Here is a 24,489-nt window from a genome sequence, read left to right on the forward strand (position 1 = left end):
AGCTCGGGCGGAGCGGAACGGCCGCGGTGGCGTCGGCGGTCCGCAGGACTCTTTGGGCGCGTGCTGCGGAGGGATACGTCGGTCGGGCGTTGGTACGCGGATCGGGCGGAGGCGGCGGAGGTAGCGGGACGCGCCGCCGACGTGAGCACGGCGGGCGGGGACTCGGGTTCCGTGGAGCCGGGCTGGGCCGAGCCAGGCGGGAGCGGGGGGGGTGAGTCGGTGGCGTTCTCTGCCGTGAGAGGGAGAGCGAGCCGTGGGGTCCTGACGGGCACGCGTCTTCCGCCAATGAGAAGGCAGGGTCGATGCGGACCCTGCGGCGATTGGCCAGCGGGCGGGAGGGGCGGGGCGGGCGCGGTGTCCCGCCCCCCGCAAGGACACCCCCGCCTCCTCCGCGCAGGGCCGGCCCGGCATCATGGCCTCGGAGCTGGAGAGCCTCAACCCCGGGCAGCGCATCATGACCTTCCGCCCCACCATGGAGGAGTTCCGCGACTTCAGCCGCTACATCGCCTACGTGGAGTCGCAGGGCGCCCACCGCGCCGGGCTGGCCAAGGTGCGACACTCCCTCTCCCCCCGGGCGGAGGCCGCGCCGCCGGCCCCGGGCCGCGCACCGGCCGCCTCCGCCCTTTGTTTACGCCGCGGCGCCGGTGGGGCGGGCGCGCCCCGGCCGGGGCTGGGCCCGAGTTCCCCGAGTTTGACGCTGTCCCCGGCCGCGGCTCCCGCTCCCGGCCCGTGTGTCCCCGCAGATCGTGCCGCCCAAGGAGTGGAAGCCGCGGCAATGCTACGATGACATCGACGAGCTCGTCATCCCCGCGCCCATCCAGCAGGTGGTGACGGGACAGTCCGGGCTCTTCACGCAGTACAACATCCAGAAGAAGGCCATGACGGTCCGCGAGTTCCGTAGGATCGCCAACAGTGACAAGTACGGCCGGTTCCGGGCACGTAGAGTTACGGAATGGTTTGGGTTGGAAGGGGTATTAAAAATCATCTGGTTTCCCACCCTGTCAGGGGCAGGGACTCTTTCCTGAAGAACAGTTTACTATGGGTTCCATCCAAGCAGGCTTTGAACGCTTTTAGGGATGGATCATCCCCAGCTTCCCACGGTGGCCATGTGCTCCCACAGTCTGGGGTCGGCGGTGTGAACGTCGTGCCCTGGGCAGATGAGGTTGCCTGTACAGCAGGCTGTGTGCCTGGGCACCTTTGTCACCTGTGCAGCAAGATGATGCGTAATGGCAGCAGAATTTTTTGTTTGTACTATGGACTTCTGTCTGTCCCCAGTAGCTAGACTATTGAAATACTTATTAAGTAGTAGAGAAAGGAATGTTCGTGACATAAAAAAGGAGATGAAGAAAAGATCATTTGTAAAGGAGTTAAAGCAAAATAGCCTTTGCAGTAGCTAGAAAAAGCATTGGAATTCCCAGCTACAATCAGTCAATCAAATCTTGTTTTATCATTCAAAAACAGTACAGACCAGGTATTTTAGAGTTCTGTTTAATAGATTAATTTGATGGAAGTTACTGTTTTATATGTAGTTGTCTGAAATCTCTGTATATAGACACACATTAAATAGGTGTTAAGACTAAATTTGTTCTCCCAGTGCTACCTACAGTCCAGTATATAGTTAGCAGGGAACGGGCGTCAAGAGTAGGTATTTTTCTGGTAAACAGAGCATGTTTGGCCATGGTGAATCTGTGAAAGTTTGCTAGTTTCACAGTGGCAGAAAACTTTGGGTTTTTTTTTTTTTTTATGTTCTTTATATCATTTCTGTTTTGTCTGCGTTGTTGCTTCTAAGTAGCTACGTATAGAAGGTGAAATTGTTCTGACCTCAGAAAAGTGCACAAAGCAAACTGAGAAAAGAAAGTGAAAGTAAACTGAGAAATGAGGAAAGTAATTTTCTTTGTTATACTTCCGTTCCCAAGTGTCACAGAAAGAGCCATGACTGCTTTCACTGCTCATCTGGCTAGCTCACATTAGGTATTTTTATGGAGCTTTCCATTCTTGGAGTTGAGGAAAACATTGGTTTAGACTTGTCAAATATCAAACTGCAAAGTCTTTAGTATCTTTCTTCTTTTTGTTTTTTTTTTTTTTTCAGGTACTGCACACCCCGGTACACAGACTTTGAAGACCTTGAACGAAAATACTGGAAGAACCTTACGTTCAATGCCCCCATCTACGGGGCTGATGTTAATGGCACGCTCTACGACAAGGTAAGGCCACTGTTCTGGTTTTCAGGTAATAGTAACCCTGGTATATTGCATTCCATAAATACTAATGCGGTATTTGACTCTTACCTTTTGGAAAGAGTTAATGATAGTCTTAGCATAGTTCCAGCTTCTGGAGTAGGTAGCTGACAGAGGTAGCGTTCTAAGGGACCTCTGCTTAGCACTTCAGTGTAGTGCAGTTCAGTTTAGGAAAGCAGAAATCACTGTTGCCCAAGCATTGCTTTGTCCTGAAAGGCGTGTGAGGGTTGGAAGTGTTGCTCAGTGGATTCATGCTGCTTTGGTATCCACTGGTGGATGTTTTTTTGCAGGTCAGCTCTGTAGCCGTTAGGTGGTAGGATGATAACTGTCAAAAGACAATTTGCATTCTGCTTGCTTGTCCCCTAAATTACCATGGTTTATTCTTTTAAAAGATGTTTGGAATGAAAAGTGGTTTTGTTCAAGAGAGTTCAGATGTCAGCTCAAACTCAGTCAACATCAGCTATTGTTCTCTGCTCTGTAAAGTCTGTAGCTTCGTGATTATTTCTCCTTTGTAATCGTTATGTTGACTGGTAATTTTTTTCCCTCCTTAAAGGGCAGTAAGCAATCACTATGTAAGCTACCATGCAGAACTTTGGGTTTAGGTGAGCTAGCTCTGTGTCATCCTGTGATGTGCTGTTTCACAAGTGTCTACTAAGTATTTGCAAACTGTCATCTCGGTTGTGTGATTTTGTACTTTGCAATCCTTGTTTGACATGAGGCTTGTGTTTTTCAGCATGTAGATGCGTGGAATATTGGCAGATTGAACACAATCCTGGATATTGTGGAGAATGAAAGTGGCATTACCATTGAAGGAGTGAATACTCCTTACCTATATTTTGGCATGTGGAAAACTTCCTTTGCTTGGCACACTGAGGACATGGATCTCTACAGTATTAATTACTTGCATTTTGGGGAACCCAAGTCATGGTAGGATTCTCTAAGGAATCTTCTAGATGTAGAACAGCAGTATCATAAAATACTGGAGTCAAAATCATAAAGCTAAGAGTTTACTAAAATAGTTGCCAGCTCTCTTGCACTGCAGTTCTATCTGATGACAAGAACACTAGAAAGCTGCAAGGACCTGCAGAGCAGTGCATGTCCTCAGTAGAATTTGTTTAGTTACCTTCTAGAAGGGTCTAGTTGCTGTCCTGATGTAGAGAGTTCTGAATTACACTACAGCATGGATGCTCTCTGCTGTGGCAGGGCCAAAACTTGGCATACTTGCTTACCATTTCCTGAGGCTCTAAAATAATCATACAGAGGTATGGTCACACAGACACTGGGGGAATAGGCAGTTTTTAACAGACCTTGAAGTGTAGCTGTTTGTCATAGATCTAACATCAGGCTAGTGGATGTCGCTGAGTGGTTTGTCCAGTGTCTGAGTTTTCTTGATTCTTTTTAGGGGGGGCTCCTGAATTTCTCTGTAGCATGGGGTGCATTTTAAGAGTGAATCATGTCCTTCTGTTCACAAATTAATTTCTCAAGCAACTTCAACAATTGTTTCCATGGCACTTTTGTTGGAAACTAGTATTTTTGGCTGCCTTTTATTACAACTTTGGAGAAAAAAATAATAGCTAGCACAATGTGACCCATGAACAACCCCATGCAGTGGCAGTAGCAGGGAAACATGAAACAGAATAGATGAGTCTGTTGAGCTCTTTGGCCATTGCTTCTTCTACAGTAGTACTTGGAAGAAGTGAGCTTTGCTGGTATCTTTGATTAATTTAGCAAGGAATCCATTCAGAATATAGCACTGTATTCCAGAGTGAAAGCAAACTATGTGGGTTGATTTTTTTTTTTTGTCATAGTCGTACCACCCATAAAAAGGTGTGTACAGGGAGAGACATAGCCCTAAAAAGCACTCCAGGAGTTGTGAATGTGTTAAGGATGTGGTATCTGACTTAGTCCTATTTCTGAACAGCTGAAAGAGGCAATTCCATTTTCTCTCTTGCCTTGTGTTCCTCCTTGAACTGAGTGTACTGAGATTACACAGCTGTGAACTGAGACAGTTCAGGAAGTACTCTTCCCTTTCTCATTGCAGATCTGTTTTGCTGCACAGATCTGCTAATTATGTACATCAGACTTTTACTTCTTTGATTGCTTGAGCAAAAGTTGTTGAAAGAAATGGTCACCTTTTCGGGTGTTGATTTTTCTTGGGATAGAAAGATAAAGTCCTCAATGAAGATTCCTAACTTTATATCAAACTTGGAAAAAGACAAGTGTAGAGATAGAAATTTTTTTAAGTAATTCACATCTCAATGACTGATTATGATTTCCAGTCAAACTTTGAGATTTTGTTGTTGTCACTTGACCTTAACAGACCTGTTCTTACAACTGCAGGTACTCCATCCCTCCAGAGCATGGAAAGCGGCTGGAGAGACTTGCAAAAGGTAATCATGCAGTTCACGTCCTGCCTTTTTCTAAAGATGGGATAAAGAATGGGTTTCAGCTTCTTTAGAAAGCACAGAACTGATGACTGAACTACTAACTTGCCTTTTAGAATATAGATTTCATTACTTCTGAATGTTTGCTTGTTGCATTACAAATCATGAACTTGTGGTCTGTCTAAATTTTAATGAGAAAATCCCTAGCTATTGATTATTAAAACTGGAAGGTTACGGGCAAGAGAGGATCCTTCTGTTTGAGGTGTTTCTTATGTTCTTTCAAACTGGCAGCTGTTAAAAGATAAATCATAGGGATTTGTCATTCTTCTTCATGTGCAGACTAGCACACTTCAAATAAGGTGGTTCACACTTGTAGGGAAAAAGTGTCTAGACAGTAATTTTTCATAAAACTGCAGGAAAATACATGTAGTTTGAGCACAGTGGTAACATCTCTCCTTGTCTTTATTTGAAACAGGTTTTTTCCCAGGAAGTGCCCAAAGCTGTGAAGCATTTCTCCGTCACAAGATGACTCTTATCTCTCCATCAATTCTGAAGAAATACGGAATTCCATTTGATAAGGTGTAGAAATGTAATCATAGTTATACCAGCTTGATCAAGAGGTTCCTGCAGCCTTGTCTTGTTTCTGACAGTAGCCAGTAGCAGATGCTTGGAGAGGAAAATAGAAACAGGCAGAGTATAAGGAAGTCGTTCCTATTGTACTTCCATTTATCTGGCTGTTGGGGCCTGAAAGAGTTTGAGACTGAAAAATCTGTCAGTGGCTCCTAAAATAAAAGCTTGGTTTCCTGTGATATTTTTTTAACTAAAACCAAAGTATTATCTCCTGTGTTATATTCCCTTCACTGTTATGATGTGTATTCAGTGAGGTGATACTTTTTTTTTTGTTTGTTTCAAATTTGCCCCTGCTGATTTTGTTTCTTTCAGTCTGCTTCCTCAATAGAAAATAAGAGTTGTCCCCTTCTAATTTTTTAATTACATAGGCTGTATAGGCTTGTTTACTTTTTTCTCAGGTAATGACCTGCCATTCCCCCTCCCACACAGAGATATTAAAGATCTGGTCTTTGACTTTTTATTCAGAGATACTGTACCATCTGCCTGGGCAGCTGAAGGGTTTTGTCATAAGCCTTTATAGTGGGGAAATGTTGAAGAGCAAGCAGTGGAAGGCTGACTTAGAGTTCTAATCTAGTGTGAACAGCAAAAGAAAGCAGCAATAAACTTTCAAGTTCTGTGTGGCTAGAAATTTACTCGACCTTAGATACTGTTCAGCCAAACCTGTAGCTGATACAGTATCTTTATGAACTTTATATAGCTGTTGACAGAGTATTTTGTATGTATAATGATTTCTTTGCTAAAATAACCAGTTGTGTTGTAGTAAAAAAACTGTTTAGCATGGCTTTTGAGTAAACAGATATTTAACATAAGTAGCAAAGCAGTGAAGGTCAATAGCAAGTCTGTCCATTGCAGCAGGGAGCTCCAGCCACCATCTGTGATCTGGGTTTTTGGGTGTGTTGCAGAGAGGGGTTAAAAAGGAACTCCTTTTTATCATATTCGCCAAGTACCTTTGTAAACTCTGAATAACACTGCGATGTCTCAATTGTCTTCCAGGTGACACAGGAGGCTGGAGAGTTCATGATAACCTTTCCTTACAGCTATCATGCTGGCTTTAACCACGGCTTTAACTGTGCTGAATCTACCAACTTTGCTACTCTTCGGTGGATTGAGTACGGGAAGCAGTCGGTGCTGGTGAGTGGTCTGCTGCCATCATTTAGCCCCCAGTGGTAGTTTTAAGAGAGTAGTTTCAAGCCTTTGTAAGATGTGATGTTTGCTTTCTCATAAAATAGCAGCATCCAGGCAAAGCCCTGGTTCATGCTTTATGTCAACCATGGATAGCATGCAACATGTTTTGTAACTTCAACTTTCTTGTAAGTTTGTGCAGCTCAAATGAGGCTTCAAAGAAAAGCATGGAACTGATTGTCTTTCCAGAGATGAAAGAATATGATTGGTGGGCAGTGCTTATCAGTATTTTACTCCAGTATTTTGACCATTATTTATTGATTGTTTAGCCTGGAATATGACTTTAGTAACTTAAATGACATACCAAAATAAGTGTATTAACTGAACCTTTAAACTGAATAGTGTTACATCCCTATAGAGGTGCCTTACAAACAAGGGTTAGGTTTTCAGATGCTACACTGAAGTGAATGCTTTGAAGCAGTAGCTGTAATCATGCCTGGGTGAGGGGAACCTCCACTGCTCTGGGTAGGCCCAGTGTTTCTGTGGCTCTGATTTCTTCATTATAATCTCTGGTTTTCTGGCCTGTTTCCGTACAAGCTGATTTTAAAACACTCAGCTTCTACCAGTAGCTTTGTAAAAAGACTGATGGGTTTTTTCCCTAGTTGTTGCAATAACATCTGTTTTTCTGTTTCATGTTTTTTTGCTGGCTTTTCTACCATTTTTAGTAACCTAATATATACCCTTTTGATTTCCTGGGAGTCTTTTGAGTTCTGAGGCTCAGTTACATGTTAGTGTGAGATTTTGTTCCTTAAACTCTTGAGAGCAAAATGCTAGAGAAATGCAGAGTAGAATTGTTGAGTATTTTGCCTTACTTTAGTATTTTCTGTGACTTAAGTGCTCATGTCGGAAGGACATGGTGAAGATCTCCATGGATGTGTTCGTGAGGAAGTACCAGCCAGATCGTTACAAGCTTTGGAAAGCTGGGAAGGATGTGACTGTCATTGACCATGCTCTTCCAACCCCAGAAGCAGCAGAGTTCCTTAAAGGGGATCTCATGCAAAAAGTCAAGAATGGGAAACAGTGTGCTGAGGAGATGGAAACAGAAGTGTATAAAGAGGAGGTGGATGGGGATGAGACAAAAAGGTACTGCTTTATATAGTCCTCTGCTTTTCTATTGGATTCTTGGAGTTTGAGCCCAGTTGCAATTAAATGTTCGCCATTGTGATAGAACAGTGAGAGTTAGCAGTAATATCTTTTCCTGGGAGCAGGGTTTACTCTTAATATTTTTTACTGCTTAAGTCCACATTAATAGATGGTCTATTGTAAGCAGTAAACACAGCAGCTCGGAAGGTAGTTCTTAATCTTGGGAGAGCCCTCCTAAGCCTGGATTGGCAGTGTGTACCCTGCACTGACAGGCCAGAAGAAAAAGGGGTTGTGTTGAGGTCATGGGACAGTGCTTGCTAGCAAATTCTGGTACAATTCAATGCTGCAGGCTGTGGCATTGGTGTGCAGTTCCTGGTTGCTGAAAGTCAACAGGGTAATCACATTTTGCAGTTAAATAATTTTCAGTCAGTGCCAGCTACTGTTCCTAAAACTGTCTTTGGTGGTGGATTTTTTTTTTGTTGTTGGTTTGATTTGTTTGGGGTTTTGCTTGGAAGGTTTTTTTTTTGTTCAAGGTAAAGAATGCCTGGCTAGAGCATAGCTGCCTTAATACAAGATTAACATGCTGAGAAGTCATCTCTAGGGATTGCTGATTTTTTCTCTCTAAAGGCAAAGAAAACACTTCAAAATAATTTGGAAACTATTTGATTTTCCAGAGGCTGTCTCATAAAACACTGATCCAAACCAGACTGTATTTTATGCATTCACACAGAAATGTAGCACATTTACATGTTTGCTAACCTAACATAGGGATTTGTCTTCTGCAGCATCCCCAAGCACCGCATAGGAACCAAAAGGCACAGGGTCTGCCTGGAAGTGCCTCAGGAGGTGAGTGAGAGTGAGGCCTTCCCTAAGGAGGAGCTGAGCTCCACACAGTATCAAGCAGACCTGACAGAGCCTCGTGAGAGGTCCACGAGTGAATATGTGCAGCAAGGTGAACAAAGGCTCAAACTTCCAGGTAACTGTGTGCCAGGCCTGTCTGGGGCACTCTGAAGTATGATGCTAGTTGGTAGGATACTTTTGTGTCCAGAAAAGCAGATGCTGGCTTGTCAGAGCCGTTGCTAGCACCTCAGAAATGTACTGTTCTAAGACTTGAAATATTACCATCTTCTAGTTTTTGATTTTTACTCTTTATTTTGCCTGCTTGCTTACAGAAATATATGGGATGTCTCAGTAGTCTTAGCTCTGTTGTATCTCTCTTGAGCCGTGTGACCTATTTATAGGAATTGCTTAGTAAAACGTATGCACACTTCCTGTTACTGTGGGTCTGGTATGCTTTTATAGGTGTGTTTACTTGTAATTTTTTAGTAAGTAGGCTGGACAGAATTCATGTGGCTTGTAATGGATGAGTTATCTTTGCTATTAGGGGAGGAGCAAGGGGTGTGTGAGGCCACAAAAGAATAGGGAAAACCTGTAATGCCCTCTCTTGTATTTTGTTTTTCAGCCCTTTGCAGCTTGTATTTAATAATCTTGTATTGGCTTGTGGGGTTTTTGCTTTTGTTTTTTTCTGTTAAGTCTTCCATGAAGATTTGTAACCTCTTACCCACAACAGCATTTGGCCAGGAGGTGGGCTGTTTTAACTACATACACATCTGTATAAAGGATCATTTCTATTTTGAACTCACTGTCTGCTGATTTTGTTTGATATACCCTAGTTTTTGTGATGGGAGAGGCAATGAGCAGTTATTTTTATTCTGATTAAGCCATCTATATCGGCATTTGAATTAATCACCTACTCTTTATATGATGTACTTCTGCTTTTTTCTGTGTAGCAGTTTGCTTTTCTGTTTGGCTTTGTGCAAATAGTTGTACAAGTGTTCTCTTTCTGCCCAGACTTCAGAAAAGTGAGTATATCCCTTCTTCCAGATCGTGTGGACTCAGACATATTTGAAGAATTGAAAACAGTGAAGCCGGAGGAGGAAGAACAAGAAGCAGCTGTACTGGATCTCTCCATTTCACATGCTTCAAATTCCACTTCAATGTTGCCAGCTTCAAAGCAGAGTGCTACATCCAGTGTTCAGTCCAGCTCACCTGCCTATTCTTCAGACTCTGAATCGTCTGATCTGTTGGCAAAACGAACTCTTCCTGGGCCAGCTGGGCTGTTCACAGTCCACAGCTACGCTAAGGGGGATGCCAGCGGGTCCGACAACGAGCAGACTTCAGGGAAGAAAGCCAGTGCCACCTCCAGTGTCAGTGAGCAAGAACTGACAGAGGTATGTGGCAAAAGAACTGAAAGCTGGAGGGCTGTAATTCCATGGTCAGAAATTTGCAGTGACAGAACTATCTGTGTAGATGACAGTTTCATCCCAGTGTTTGCATAGCAGGTTGCATCTCTGGGTTTTGCTAAACACACAAGAATTCAGATGAAAGCCTTATATACTTCAAGCCCTTCAAGTAACCAGGGAGATCACTTGTCTTGAGAATTTCTCTAAACTATTTAAGTGCTGTAATGGAAAGGATAGCTTAATGTTTTTGACATGGTAGTGTTACAGGGTGATTGAGGTCGTTTGGTACCAAGAGACACCTCTTTGTACCTAAAATGAATCTGGTTTGTTCCAGCCTTTATTGCAAGCACATTCATGTGATGAGGGGCTTTTAATATAAAATTGTGTACATGGATACATCTCTTTGCCCCTTTAAAAGAGGGGAAAGGATGCAACAAAAATACTGGTTGGGAGAATGTAAATCTGGGTGTTGAAAAGCTGCCAATGAATGTTTTATTAAGCAGCCTAAGCGAAGAGTTAGAATCTTACCTGGTACTGTCTTTCCAGTATTTTGTTTTCCTCTTTAAATTTGCATTTAGAGAAAGGGAGGCCAGTAATGACTTCGTAAGAAGTCAAGAATTATACCAAAGGAACATCAGATAGTCCAATCTTGATGGTTAAGCTGAAACTGAGAGAACTGTGGTGGCTATTTAAATGAAAGACATTCTGTTGTAGGTACTGATGTCTCCAGTGCATGCTCTGTACAGGGAAAAGGTGAAATTTTGAATGGGTGTGGATTGTTTTCCCCAGGGTGGTGTACTTTGAAACAAATTTTCCATTAGGTGGTAACTAGGAATGCTAATTTCAATATTTCTTAGAAGTCTTGTATCCGACTCTGTAAGGGAACAGAAGTAGTGATTATTATGCTCTATTTTATGAAAAGAAAATATTCAAGCATACATAGGATGCATTTAATCCAAGATGTACTTCTGCTTTTAAAAGAATAACAGGTTTTAAGAAAAGGGTAGGCTCTTACCTAGAGGGAGACTTCCTGGACTGTTGAAATCATTACTTTACTAATCTGCTTGTCAGATTAGTAGTAATTTTGTCAGTATGTCCCTTGTTTTTCTATGAGGATAAGGGAAGAGGAAATAGCTGTTGTTGCAATCTCCTTCTTCCAGTCAGTCATCAAGGCAGTAATAAGCAGAAAGGATGAAAGTGTCCTTCCTTTAAAATAACCCTTTTTGTTCAAGATGTCTATGAGCTCTGTATTTTTTTTCTAGTTTATGAATTCTTTTAAATTTGGAATATAAGTGACACACAAACTGAGGCTTCTCAAAAATTCATGAGACTTATCATGGCTCTTTCAAGTTGAACCATTCAACTTGCCTTTCTTTGTTTCAGTCTTTTACATGATTCTTTAAAGAAACAAACTTGCATGAAAAGCTACACTGGGACCTGTGAAAAGTGTACATTCTACTCACTCAACAGAGCTAGTACAGCTCTGTCTAGTTTTTCATAACAAACATGCTCTGAGCACTCTGAGAAAGAGCTTAGAGCTGAAGTTACTTTGTTGGAAATAAAACGGTGGAAGCATGTGTGCATATTGATGAAGTTCCTCTAAGTTCAGAGTAAATTCCTTTCAAAATGGTGTCAAAAGGGCACATGCAAACTAACAGCTGAATTGCTTCTCCTGGTCCAGGTGGGAAAGGAGTATGTGAGCTCCATGAAGGAGAGTAAGAAGTCCAAGGGTCGTCGCCAGCCATTGAGCAAACTCCCACGTCATCACCCACTCCTGGTGAAAGACTGCATCAGTGATGATGGTAAGTAAAGCCTTAGGCTCTTTGGGCAATTGGATAGAGGGTCTCAGCTTCTGTGGGCAGCGTGGGATATTCTGGTAAGTAACTGGCAATAAACAGGAGTCAGTAAGTGACAGCTCTGCCTCCTAGACAAGGTGTATATCCCATTGTATCATTAAACATTTCTCTCAAATGGTCATCTTTCTTTCCTGTACTTTCCTTTGGAAAGCAAAATTAAACCAGTACCAGAGACTGTTGCCTAACTGCATCTGCTTTAGAATATTCCAATCATTGATGTAAATATTAATGACTTTTTTAAAAAACCCTAATGCCAGATTCTTTGCGTGATGGCTTTAGTTTTGATGTACATGTAATTTGGAGCTGGTTCTTCCTCACAATAAGCCTATTTTGTTGTCTGCACTGTTGCTTGATTAGTAGAAGCCTCTCAGAAAGGAGACTGAGTTAACTGGCTTCCATCACCCTTCTGTCAGTTTGCTTTCTGGCATTCTTTCATCTCCGTTCATAGCTTCTTGCCTTATTTAGTTTCATTTACAAGAAGAACATTTATGAAAGGCCACATAATCACTGAGTGAATGCACTCTTATTGCAGAGGCATCAGAGCAGCTAACTCCTGAAGAAGAGGCTGAGGAGACAGAAGCATGGGCCAAGCCACTGAGCCAGCTGTGGCAGAATCGGCCGCCGAACTTTGAGGCTGAAAAAGAATACAATCGCACCATGGCCCAGCAGCCCCCGTACTGTGCTGTTTGTATGCTCTTCCAGGCATATCAGGTAGGAAACCAAGACTGCTCATGCTATCACAGAGGTAACAGAGTAGGTGCTGCTGTGGTACATAGTTTTAAATATGTGGGTTTGCATATTGCCAGTTAACCAAAGCTGTATCAGTGTTGCAGTCTTCCCCAGGAGTTGTACCAGGAGAGCACAAGTGGGTGACCATCCCCACACCTGTAATGGGCCCCTGTGGGTTTCCAAGGGCTTGCTCAGCTCTTCAGCAGAAGCTTTTGTAATTTGTGGCTTTTGCTCAAACCACAGAATGGAGCTTAAATGTCTGGAGCTGACTATAAAATCTCATTTCTCCTTTCCAGACTGCCTCATTCACTTCTAAAATGTTTTTAAGAAAACACTTTAGGTCCTCTCATAGTACATGGTCTTTGAGGAGCTGGAAAGGAAGAATAACTTTTACTTAAAAGAATTCAGAGTTGTATTTGTAGATGGTGTAGATGGAAAGATGTCTTGTCTTGCAGTGTATACATGACAGTAGCATGGGATGGGGTTCAGAAGTCCTTTGTCATGTTGAATAAATGTGCAGGCAGGAGTGCCTCACCAAATATTTTGATGTACCTAAAATAAATAGTTTTAAGATAGCTTGAGTAGTTGTCTGCATGTTTGACCTGCAACTTCGAGATAGTTTGACCCTTCCCATACACTGATAGGATATTTGATTAATTTTTGGTGACTGCATAGTTGTGGTGACACTGGAAACATGTTCACCACAGTTTTGGAAATAAAGGCCTCAAATTTTTGTTGAAGATTTATATTTCATATAGTTCCTAATTTTAATGAAAACCACAGACCGTAGTTTCTGTTCAATCTTGCTATTTCTATCTGAGAGTAAGTTGTTGGGAATAGAAATTCTGCTTAGGAGCTGTGTGGTACCTGAGGATTTCACTAGTGCTGAAAGGTATAAAATTAACTATTTGAGGACAATTGAAATTCTCTGAAGATCTTCTTTGTAAGTTGCTGTTGAGCAGAATATTCTTAGCTGCAGGTTTTCAAATGTTTGTCCACACCAGGCAGTGGAGCAGAAACTCTTCCAAGATTTGAGCTGTGGTTAGTCTTTGTTCCAACTTCAGAAAGTCTGTAGCAAGTCTGGAAACTCACTTCAGTTACCCGTTCGAATGAAAAAATTGGCACAAAATGCCAGATAAATGCAACTTTTCCTTTGGGAAGAAGTGTATCTGCTGCTTGGGGGGGGGGATATTTTCTTAAGTTTTGTTACAGGTTTTCCTCAGTCGTTTTGTCTTTTGCTTGACATTCAATGTAAGTTAGAATCAGTAAGTTTTGCAGAATGACACTAAACAAGACTTCTTGAAAACATCTCCATTTCCTTCCAACTGTGAGCATTACCTGGACTTTTTTTCCATAGCTTTTTAGGTACTGTAGGAGGGACAGTGCAGATTCATTCTGCTACTGCAATTTCTGCTAACAGTAATTTTAAAAGATTAGGCAAACTACTTTTGTGGTAGTGTACAAGGTACAAAATATGGTTTAAACATTTTTTTCACAGAGAAAGATTAATTTGTATAGCTGTTCAGAGGAGTAGCTTGAATGGAAACACATGTCTGTAAACATTGTATGTCTTAACTGTTTCATTTGACATTGGTTTAGAAGAATAAATCACAAAATATTAGCCTGAAAGTCTCCTGAGCTTTATGTAGGAAATTGCATTTTTAGTCTGTTTATTCTCCAGGAACAAATTAGTTTTAAAGCCCATTAGACTTGTTCAGAGCTACACTGTGAAAAAATAACAGGGATTGTGTGTTGGTAATCCTTCCATACTGAGGTAAGCTAAGTGTACACTGATGGATAGCAGTGTTGTGATCCTCTGTATTACAGGGGGAATATGCAGAAGAGGTGTTGCCTGTAGAGCATGAGGTGGGCTTGGTGATTCCACCTCTTCTGTTAGAAGAGATGCAGTTAGATGTGTATCTTGTTGCTCATTAGTGGGATGTAATTCAGACTTTCAGTTCAGTATTTGAGTGGAAAGTCATTTCATTCTGAAGCCAGAAGAAGTCAGCAGCTGAGGATTTTATAAATATGACTATAATTAGTAATAAATAGTTATAAACAACTATATTTTAACCTAACCTACTGACTCTGATCTTTCAGTATCTTCATTTTTGTCTTGAAATTGGATATATGTATGAAATAACATGTGAGTAAAGATTATGTGAGACCATTTTACTTGTAAAATTTAAATTCCCTATCCATCCCTCACAGGCAGAATGTGAAGGTAATAGTCAAAACTCTGGAGTAACTCCAGCTGCTGCAGATGGGAAGGTCCGAACTAAACCCCTGATTCCTGAAATGTGCTTTACTGCAACTGGCTGCAGCACTGATCTCAATCTTTCAACTCCCTACCTGGAGGAAGATGGAACCAGTGTACTCATCACCTGCAAGAACTGCCATGTCTGTGTTCATGCAAGTGAGTGCATCCAGATGTTACCCTAAGCTCTGGTGTTCTCCATACTGAGCCTGTACATCATAGCAGGCCTCTGCCAGTTGATCTAATGTACAAATAGGCCAAGTTCAGCCCTTACCAGAGGGGTATATACACTTGTGTGCTGGCCTGTGGGGTAGGCAGTTGGCTGAATGGGTGACTTCAGATACACAGCATCATCCTGGGGCTCGTTGATTTTAATTCTTGCTTTACTTCTGGGCCCAAGGGAAGTGGGTTTGAGTTGAAATAAAGTCTAAAATGAGATGTGTCTGTTCTAGGTTGTTACGGTGTATCCCCTGACAAGGCCACTGAAGACTGGATGTGCTCCCGGTGTACAGAAAATGCATTAGAAGAGGTAAGGTTTTTCACAGATGGAGTCTGGTACATCTGGGAACTTGGCTACAAAGTTAATTCACGTAGTGTTGTGGGTGTTGGTTTTTTAAATTATCCTGTGAAAGAACACAATTTAGAGAATGTTTAGGAGCCAGTCTCTTGTGTTTTAGTACTTTTAAACTGTAATGATATCCTCTTAACTTGATGCAAAGCTGCTGAGCTCATTTGAGTCAGAGGGAAGATGTTCTGCCTGAATGTGGGAAGAGCTCCATTGTCTGTCTGAATTTATGGTAGCTACTATTTCTAAGCCATAAAATAACTTGTGTTAATAACTAGGCAGGTGTGCACATGTGAAGAAAGCAAGAAGAATGAGATTCCCTCAAACAGCTATATAGACTCTAGGTCAGTGGACAGCCTTTTGATTATTTCCTCATGTTTGTTCTAGATCCTTTTGCACATCCCAAAGGATATAGGGTATTGCATGTGTGAAAGGAACCCATAATAAACAAGTTGATCCTTCAGTGGTAGGTTCTGCTTGCTTTCAACAGACTTGGGAGTCCATATTTGTTTCCCTAAGGGCAGCAACTGTTGGGAGCTGAGGAGCTGATCTGTACAAGGTAGTTAGCTCTCTTCTGACAGCAAAATAGTTTTCTTCCTCTGGATGTGCATTTTGAGGTGGAAGTTCTGCAGCAAGTGTGGTGCACTAGCTAATGCTTTCTTCTTTACTCCAGGACTGCTGTTTGTGTTCATTACGAGGAGGAGCCCTGCAGAGGGCCAATGATGACAAGTGAGTGTTCCAGATTTATTTGATTTTAAGGAGAGGCTCAGTTCCTAAGTATCTGAGGGTAAGCTGGTAAACTGCATTTGGTGTAACAGAGTGACCAACAACACCCTTTACAGTCTGTGTGTTCACTGTGCTCTCATGCAGCAGTTTTTGCCTCTTTAGGTAATGCCTGGTTCTCATTTTGTTGATAGCAGCTGTTAATTGCTTTGCATTTGATAGTGCAGAGCTGTAATATGCAGAGGTATAACCTACCACATAAAAATTATTTTGATTTTCTGTCTTACTTGTGGTTACAGTAATGACAAAGGGCAACCATGGTTTTAAGTAGCACAATATTGCAATTCAAGGTACCTCTACAGTACACCTGCCTGTCCTGTGTGCTTTGGGTGTGGTGGGTCATTTAAAGTTATTTGATGCAAAATAGGAGTGGAGCAGACTTGTAGCACCATGAAAGAACTGAAACTTGGCCAGGCAGCCTTTTATCATGCAGGAGTCACAGAACTGCTTTCCTTTTAAGCCTGTTAGTAGTAGACTTCAAGTATAAAGAAATCTTGGGTTTGCACTACATGTAGCTTGTTAGTAGCACTAGGAAGATTACACTGATCATTCTCAGAGGTTATTTATTGTGGTTTATATGGCAAACTTGAACAGAATCTTATTTATTTAAACTCCAAAGCATCCTCTGTTGGCCTAAAGCATATTAATTTCTTTTTCCTCTCTTCTGTCCTGACAGGTGGGTTCACGTGATGTGTGCTGTGGCTGTACTGGAGGCAAAATTTGTGAACATTGCAGAGCGGAGTCCTATAGATGTTGGCAAAATCCCCCTGCAACGTTTCAGACTGGTAAGGATCACCTGTGCTGCATCGGTGGTAACTCTAGTCCATTCAGAATCTGAGACGTTTTGCTTATCCCATCAAAGCCATGTCATCTTGGTTCAGCCTGAACTGGATAATCTGCTCAACTCTGTATGAGAGATGGCAGTTGCCCCTATTGCCATTCTTTTTAATCTTTCCTTGTTATGGTACGTGTTTATTTACATGAAGAGCCAGCAAAAGGGGCACTTTTTTCAGTAAGTGGCAGATAACATTTTTACAGTGGTGTAATGGTGATAATTTGTTGTGCTTGTTTTTCTCCTCCCTGGTATTTAGCTTGCTTAGTTGTCTGCTTTCAAGCACTGAGATGCTTCTGGGTATGTGAGGTATTCCTATAATGGGTGAAGGTCTTCAGCTGGAAAGCAGCTTTACTTAACTGCTTTAACAGTTCAGTGTTGAGGGGAAAATTACTCTGCTTTGCATATGCATTGCAGATAACATTCTTTTCCTACAACTGCCCAGCAGGCCCAATTGAGTCACTGGTAGCAGTGACAGAATTTTAACTGTTACCTCTGTGGTCATTTCTCACTATTCTAATCTTGTTACTTGTATTTATGTAGCACTTTAATCAAGTGCTGAAAGGCCTTATTGAGTTGGAGCATTGCAAGCTGGTCTAATTTAAGATCTGTTGCTGGCATCCTTGAGTTGCATGTTGAGCTAGTAGATATTTAATTTACTATTTTCTTCTACACATTGGTTTACTTTTATGAATTATTGTCTTGTCATAAACAAAAACTGGTAGCTGCCTGCTTCTGTTTAGTCAGAAAGCAGCAGTGTTTTCAAAGAGGCTAAATGTCACAGCTCTTACATAAGCTGTTAGCTAGTCCTTGGTTTGGGGTACAGTGTCCTACCAACCAGTAACCTCTAGTTTCCTGTCCACAGAAATGCATCTTCTGCAAGAAAAGGAGAAAGAGAATTGCAGGTTGCTGTGTACAGTGCTCACATGGTCGGTGTCCCACATCCTTTCATGTCAGCTGTGCCCAAGCAGCAGGAGTCATGATGCAACCTGATGACTGGCCATTTGTTGTCTTCATTACCTGCTTCAGGCATAAGACTCCATCTCAGGCAGAGGTGTGTAGGTGTGTTACTCCCAAGATTTGAACTGCAGTGTCTTGGAGGCACTGAAAAGTTTTTAGATTGTGTGATTATTCTGAAACTTCATTGAAGGCTTGGCTGTCACACAGTATGTAATGTAATCTAACAGTGTTGGTCTTGGATTCTGACCTCAGCCTTGCTGCTACTCTGATATTAGTCAGGTCCTTTATTGCACTTGGGTTTGCAGACCAGAAGGACTGAAAGCATGGCATCCCTGCTGTAGCAGTTGTAATGAGGAACGCTACTGAGATTTATGCTGTGATACTTAATATACAGGAGTTAGTGCTGCTACTGTAGCAGTCTGCATGAGTGGTCACAAAATTTCACATTTAAGTGATTGATTAGTTTCTTAAGTTTCCATGCAGCCTTTTTAACCAAAACCACAACAATCTATTAGAGAATGTTTTCTGTAAAGGCCTTCCGTTGCTCTGAAGAATGAAAACCTAATTTACTAAGTAAGTTAAGGACAGTAGCACATAACAGATTAGACTTTAGGCATTTAAAATTCTGGAGGCAGAACTACTCTAAAAATGTTGCTGATGATGGCTTAAGTAGAGTAACTCACCTGAACTAAAATGTTTTGCTTTGTTGTCTGCCAGCACGGGAGCCATGGTCTTCAACATAGTTGTAATTGAGTCATTGTATAAGAAGTGATTTTTCTCTTCTCAGCGAGCTAAGGCTGCACTCCAGGATCTGTCCCCTGGACAGATAGTCATCAGCAAGCACAAGAATGGTCGCTTCTACCAATGTGAAGTGGTCAGCCTTGCAAAGGAGACTTTCTACGAGGTCAACTTTGATGATGGCTCCTTCAGTGATAACCTGTACCCAGAGGACATTGTGGTATGTTGTGCAGTGGGGTTGTGATATAGGACCCATGATACAAGTCAGTTTTTGCTGCTGTACAGCAGACACATCAGGGGATCTTATAATTGTTCCCTGGGTCCTGTAGTGGCTGAGCTGTGCTGCAGGATGGCCTTAGAGATGTTACCCAAGAGTCCACGTAGGACAGGTTTAACAGGGAGTGCAGCTAATCTCTGGCTGCTTAGCAGTGGTAGGTCTGAAGGAAAACTTGCTTATACTTGCATGCCATCCCCACATCAAATACTTGGAAGTTACCGCTGCTGGGATTTAAATGCAGATGACATAAATGGATGTCATCTTGCTCAGCCTAGTTCTCCATCCCTAAAATGGAGAATTGTTGGGCTGGTGTGCAGTGTGACCCCTTGGTGGTTTGCTGAATCTTCACATAGGGAAGCTGCTTACCTTCCTTGTCTCTCTTATCTTCCCTCTTCATTCTAGAGTCGAGATTGTCTCCAGTTAGGTCCCCCTGCTGAAGGAGAAGTCGTGCAGGTGAGATGGACAGACGGACAAGTTTATGGAGCCAAGTTTGTTGCATCACACGCTATCCAGATGTACCAGGTACAAAATTGCTGTCCAAAAATTCATCACTCAGAACGAGCAATCATGTTAACAGGGTTGTTGTAGGGGAGTCAAATACTCCAGGGTAAGGTATACTCTCACTGTGTTAGCAAGGACAGATGTTGGCAACAAGTTGCTGAAAGTGATTGCTTGCAGCTGTATCAACATCTGGCTGCCTGCTTAAAAGTGTTCACTTCTGAAAACTGCTGGTCTGCAATTCTTCATCAAACTCTGTTTCTGTAGTTTTAGCTACTTAAAATAAATTATTTTGCTTTTCTCTAGTGGGAGTGCACCATGCCCTTTCATGATGCCAAAGGGATGAATATTCAGGCTGTATTAAAGTGAAGCCAGACTGTCTTGTCAGGTGTTAAAAGAATATCCCTAAACTTGCTGAGCTATTATTGTCATGAGATTATTGAGATTTTGATTCAAGTCTGTTGCAGTGTGCATAGCTGCATATGTATCTTATAAATCCCAAGTGGTAGAAGATTATTTCATGAGAGAGCTCTGTGGGGAGAAGGCAGCTTCTGGGTAGCTGTGGCAGGGTTCTAACTTGTGAGACTTCAGACAAAACACCTTCTGGTTCTCTTTGAGGTGGAATTTGAAGATGGTTCGCAGCTGATGGTGAAAAGGGATGATGTATATACTCTTGAAGAGGAGCTTCCTAAGAGAGTGAAGTCAAGGCTGGTAGGTAAACTGGGTGCCAATTCTACTAAAGAAGTTTGTTTTAATTTGTGCTTGAAGAGCAACCTGAGCATGCAGCAGCAAAATACAATCTGGTGCTCTCCTTAATCAATGCAAAGCTCAGTAGTTGATCAGGCTACAAAAAACAAAGTTCTGTCTCGCGCTGGAGAGAATTTCTCCTTCTGCAGGGGTGAGAGTTTGTATCAGAGAGTCACAGATTGGGAGAGCATGCTAATGCCTTTTCATACTTGTATTCATAAGTTCTGTTGTCTACTTTCATTGCAAAGATTGGCCAAGTTCCTTTGCTTACCCCTTGTTCTGAGAAGCTCTTAGTAGCGTTGCAACAAAAGAGCTGGTTGTTTTCTGAGACTGTAAAATAATTCAGGTGGGAAAGTACCTCTCTTGGTCTCCAGACACCTGTTCCAAACAAGGCTAATTTTCAGAAAGGGTTGTTCAGGGGTGTCTCCAATTAAGCCTTGGTTATCAATGAGGGTGGGGATCCCACAGCCTGTTTTGTTGCTTGATGCTTTCCAGTACAAAAGTTGTAGCTACAAACAGCACACTGGGGTGTTTTGTACATAGCAAAAACATGCACACCCTGATGCAGATCTGTTGGCAAGCACACAGGATGTTAGAGGCTTAAAAAAGAATGTATTACAGCTGAATTCTGTGACCAGGTGTTTAAACATGCCTGCTCTGTAAAGCAGAAATTGTACTAGACTGTTTGAAAATTGGAACAGCTGACTCTGTTTATTACTTTGAGAAAGTGATTGTGAATTTAAATTAAGTGCTCAGTTACATTTGAAACTTGAGATTCTTTAGATCTCTAATTAGAGTTCACTTAAATGTATCCCCAAACTTGTAAATACAGTTTCTTAAATATTTTTTTTGTGTTTGAAAAAGGCTGAATGTTCCTATGTGTCTTGGCTTGGTTCTTTCTTATATGCAATAGGAGGATGTGGAGACAGGGATTTCTTCTGTGCTCAAGTTACTAATTCCACCTCTTTCTCTTAGTCAATAGCTTCAGATATGCGCTTCACAGAGATCTTCGAAGAGAAGGAGGTCAGTCAAGAGAGGAAGAGACAAAGAGTGATCAATTCACGCTATCGTGAAGATTATATTGAACCTGCTTTGTACCGGGCCATCATGGAGTAAACACTGCCTGTGGCAGATGAAGAAGATGCCCTCCTCCCCCCAAGGATTTAAACGTTCCAGTACAACAGGCCATATGTGGATGCTTTGAATCCAGGGTTTCTTCTGGGGTTTTGTTCTTTTATATTTTAAGGAAGCTAAAAAGCTGATGCTCTGCAGTAGCTGTAAGGCAGCTGTTGGATAGTGAAAGAGATCCCATTTGCGGAAGCTGATGCCTGCACACTGCTGGTCTGAAGTTGGGTCCTTACCAAATAAGCCAGCTTGGGGATGTTGCTTTCATCTTGTTGAGCAGTCTTGCTTTTTCTTTAGAGACAATTTTGACAGGTGGCAAACTCTTTGGGGAGTTGTTGCCAGGAATCCTGGCAGCTGCAGAATAGTATGATTTATTGTTTAAATTGAATAATGTTCCTGAATTTAGGAGTTTGCCTGGTGACCACACCTGGGCTTGAGCAGGCAGTATTACTGGTGCTGGAAATGGAACCTCTTTTATATTTATATCCTTTTTTTTTTTTGTTGCAAGCAGCTTGTCTCTTGTTTCACAGCACCTCCTTTCTGAGGTTGAGCTGTAGGTTGTTCAAATCTGAACAGACAGGAGGTGCTTGTGTGAACAGGTGAAATGTGAAACTGAATCCTGTAGGACAAATTATTTAACCTTCCATTTAATATTTTGTTCTGATAGTGCTTTTGACTTACTTAATCATGAGTTTAATTGTTAATAGTATGTGCCTCAGAACCAGTGAAATCTCTCTGGAGCCTTGTGAAGTGCAGCCTTCTAACAAGAATAGGTGTTCAGCTCCCAATAGATACTCAGCTCCCAAAGAGTTTCTTTTGAGTTTCTCTAAGGCAATATGAATGAAGGGACAGTCCTAACTCTCCCTTCTTGAAATCCAAGCATCACAGTGTTGGGGATGACAGGGCAGCGATATCTGAAACAGTACTGCTCTGGGGCAGCACTGTCTATCGTGGGTCCGCAGGCTTTTGCTTACAGCAGCTAATAGTGGGTCTGACAGATGAAGTATGCACTGAGCTGTGTGTTATTATTGAAAGGCTATGCAGTGCTCTTCTGAAGCAGGAGTGCTGCCAAGTTGCTGTCTGGCAAAGGTTACCGTAGCATTTTTATAGGGTATTAGGACACATCTCAGTTGTGGTGGAGGGAATTTGCTACCCCAGCCATACAAAGCTGAGTTGAGCTGGGTAATAGATGTGTACTTGGAAGATGTGCCAACTTGCTCCCAATAATATAAGCATTAACACACCACAGTAGGAGCAGTGTAAATACATGCTCCTTTCCCGTTCTGTAGGAAAGGAATTTTTGGCTGTGGAGCAGATTGGCCACCTTCTTTCTGCATGGAATAATGGGGTGAATTTTCCTACTGGAGAAAATCATGATAGTGTTCTCCAGAAACTGTTCAAGAGGAGAATTTTCTAATGAAACAGACCTAATGCATCCCTGCTTCTATAGGGACATGGCAATGTGTCTGCAAAGTCTGGATTTGTAACTTTTTTCCTTTTGTTACATAGGAACGCTATAAACCAAACCCGTCTGAAACCCCGGTGCATCAATTTGTGATTAGCAATAAAATGTAGTATTGAGTAGTGATACAACTCTTGATCAGAAAAGAAATAAACTGCAACTTTTATACAGAAGATCTTTAGCCCTACGTTTTTATAGGGTCAGGAGGATAAGTAGCAAAGATTTGCACAATCACTGTTTTGCATAGAGGTAACCTGTCCTATTTTTCTGGTGGAATACCTTGTTCATCAGTATTGGAAGGCTTACACAGACTCCGAAAGGAGATAATGGCTTTCTTTTCTGGTTTAATTTGTTTGGTTTGTTTTTTGTTTTATTTTTCCCTCTTACCATGTCCAGAACTCCTAGTCTCAGAGTATTAAATGGTTTTCTGATGAATGGTATAGTTGGCTTGATAAAACCAGGATCTGTTAAGACCTGAGTCTGGTAGCTGCATTTAGTCTGGTCCAGGCAATACGAACAAAATTGCACTTTGACATCTGAGCTTGTGTGTAAGTCTCTGAAGTGGTGTGCTGTGAGCAAATGTGGAGAAGAGCTGCCAGGCCTTAACAAACTTGCCTCTGTTCTCTCAGAGTTAACTTGGCATTAACTTCTCATAGGATGAACAGTACCTGTGTGCTACTGAAGAACATACTCCTTGTCTCAATCTGCCACTCCAGAGAAAAGGTGCCTGTGTTCAGGCTTTGTTCCCAAACTGCTGTAGAACTTAAATGCACCTTTTAGGTGCCACATGCCATGCTACCTGTGCTGCAAACACTTGGCTCACCAGGTTCATATGAAATTATGACCTAGTAGGAAACAGCTGGATTTGTTTGGTGTGGTGTTCTTCCTGGGATTGGTTCTTGGAGCTGCTCTATACAGGGCCAAGAGTTGGATTTTATTGATTCTTGTGTGTCCTTTGCAACACAGGATATTCCGTTGTTCACCTGCAGCAAGTTTTGCCACTCACCTCTGACAGTATTCAGTGACTTTCAAGAGCTCCTATGCATAGTACTTGTTCTGGAACAGGAGCTTTGTTATCTGTTTCTGGTATGTTTTCTGCGGGTTCCAGATACACTCTTGTTGACAGTTGCACAGTGACTGCACTGTGTTGGAAACTGCTTCCATCCTGCACTCTGTGACAAAGGGCCTTCCCAATTTTCCTGTCAGTTCTTGTGCTACATCACTCAAATGTGAGCACACTGTTACCTGCTGCAGAGACTAAACTTCATTTTGGCTTCTCTCTCTGAACTTAAAATCAGTGACCTGATGTGTGAGGGGTCTTCATTATCTGACTTTGAAAAAGCAGTTTGGTTTATGGCTTGAAATATAACAGATAGCAATAAAAGCTCTGTACAGATCAGCTGTCTCAAAAGTAGTAGGCTTTCCATTACCAAGACTTTTAAAATGTCTGAAAATTTTCTCCAGTGTGTGGTTTTTTGGTTTTTTTTGTTGTTGTTGTTTTTTTGTTTGTTTGTTTTGGAAGTGTGTTTATCCCTTTTACAGCATCATTCCAGTGAGGGTGAGGGGCTGCCAGATTATCAGGTAGTCAGGTGTTTCTTGAATATGTTCAGTACAAAATCATGCTCAGTGTTGGCTCTGGTGGCCCTTTGTTTGGTCCATTGCGTGTGGTGCTGCAGGCAGTAGACCTCTTTTCGTGAAGCTTCCATCTGTGACTAGTTCAGGTTGGACCCACAAGGAACAATTTTCATATAAACAAATTGTGGCTTGCCCTTAATTCAGGATGAGCTTCACAAGTCAGTGATAACTTCTCATAGGATTTTAAAAGGTTACTATATTCTTTGTAAAACACCTGATTGCAGTAATGTTTCTGCATCTGGCTGAACTTCTAAGAGACATCTTTT

The 24,489-nt window shown here is 42.0% G+C and overlaps 1 protein-coding gene across 2 annotated transcripts; it reads left to right on the forward strand.

Moving 5' to 3' along the window:
* On the forward strand, window positions 1–23,984 carry KDM4A (lysine demethylase 4A). 2 transcript variants are annotated; one of them, XM_062497850.1, is made up of 22 exons: window positions 1–120; window positions 398–550; window positions 744–919; window positions 2,090–2,204; window positions 2,971–3,164; window positions 4,578–4,627; window positions 5,097–5,200; window positions 6,245–6,382; window positions 7,269–7,516; window positions 8,302–8,492; window positions 9,401–9,747; window positions 11,441–11,561; window positions 12,148–12,326; window positions 14,556–14,760; window positions 15,054–15,130; window positions 15,840–15,895; window positions 16,626–16,734; window positions 17,647–17,835; window positions 18,529–18,699; window positions 19,159–19,278; window positions 19,873–19,965; window positions 20,977–23,984. In XM_062497850.1, the coding sequence occupies exons 2-22, from the start codon at window positions 413–415 to the stop codon at window positions 21,115–21,117; spliced, it is 3,162 nt and encodes a 1,053-aa protein (XP_062353834.1). In that variant the 5' UTR covers window positions 1–120; window positions 398–412; the 3' UTR covers window positions 21,118–23,984. The 2 variants fall into 2 exon arrangements, with proteins under 2 accessions (XP_062353834.1, XP_062353836.1); XM_062497852.1 differs by having other exon boundaries at window positions 46–92.
* Window positions 23,985–24,489: the final 505 nt, after the last annotated feature.

The sequence above is a fragment of the Cinclus cinclus genome, chromosome 8 (genome assembly GCF_963662255.1).
Source record: "Cinclus cinclus chromosome 8, bCinCin1.1, whole genome shotgun sequence".
NCBI lineage: Eukaryota > Metazoa > Chordata > Aves > Passeriformes > Cinclidae > Cinclus > Cinclus cinclus.

What these genes read in the sequence shown, in the direction of transcription:
- KDM4A (XM_062497850.1), top strand. Translation starts at nt 413, where the DNA reads ATGGCCTCGGAGCTGGAGAGCCTCAACCCCGGGCAGCGCATCATGACC. An exon ending in CCATGTCTGTGTTCATGCAA is followed by an intron (nt 14,761 to 15,053) that starts GTGAGTGCATCC and finishes TGTCTGTTCTAG; the next exon opens with GTTGTTACGGTGTATCCCCT. An exon ending in AGACTCCATCTCAGGCAGAG is followed by an intron (nt 17,836 to 18,528) that starts GTGTGTAGGTGT and finishes TTCTCTTCTCAG; the next exon opens with CGAGCTAAGGCTGCACTCCA.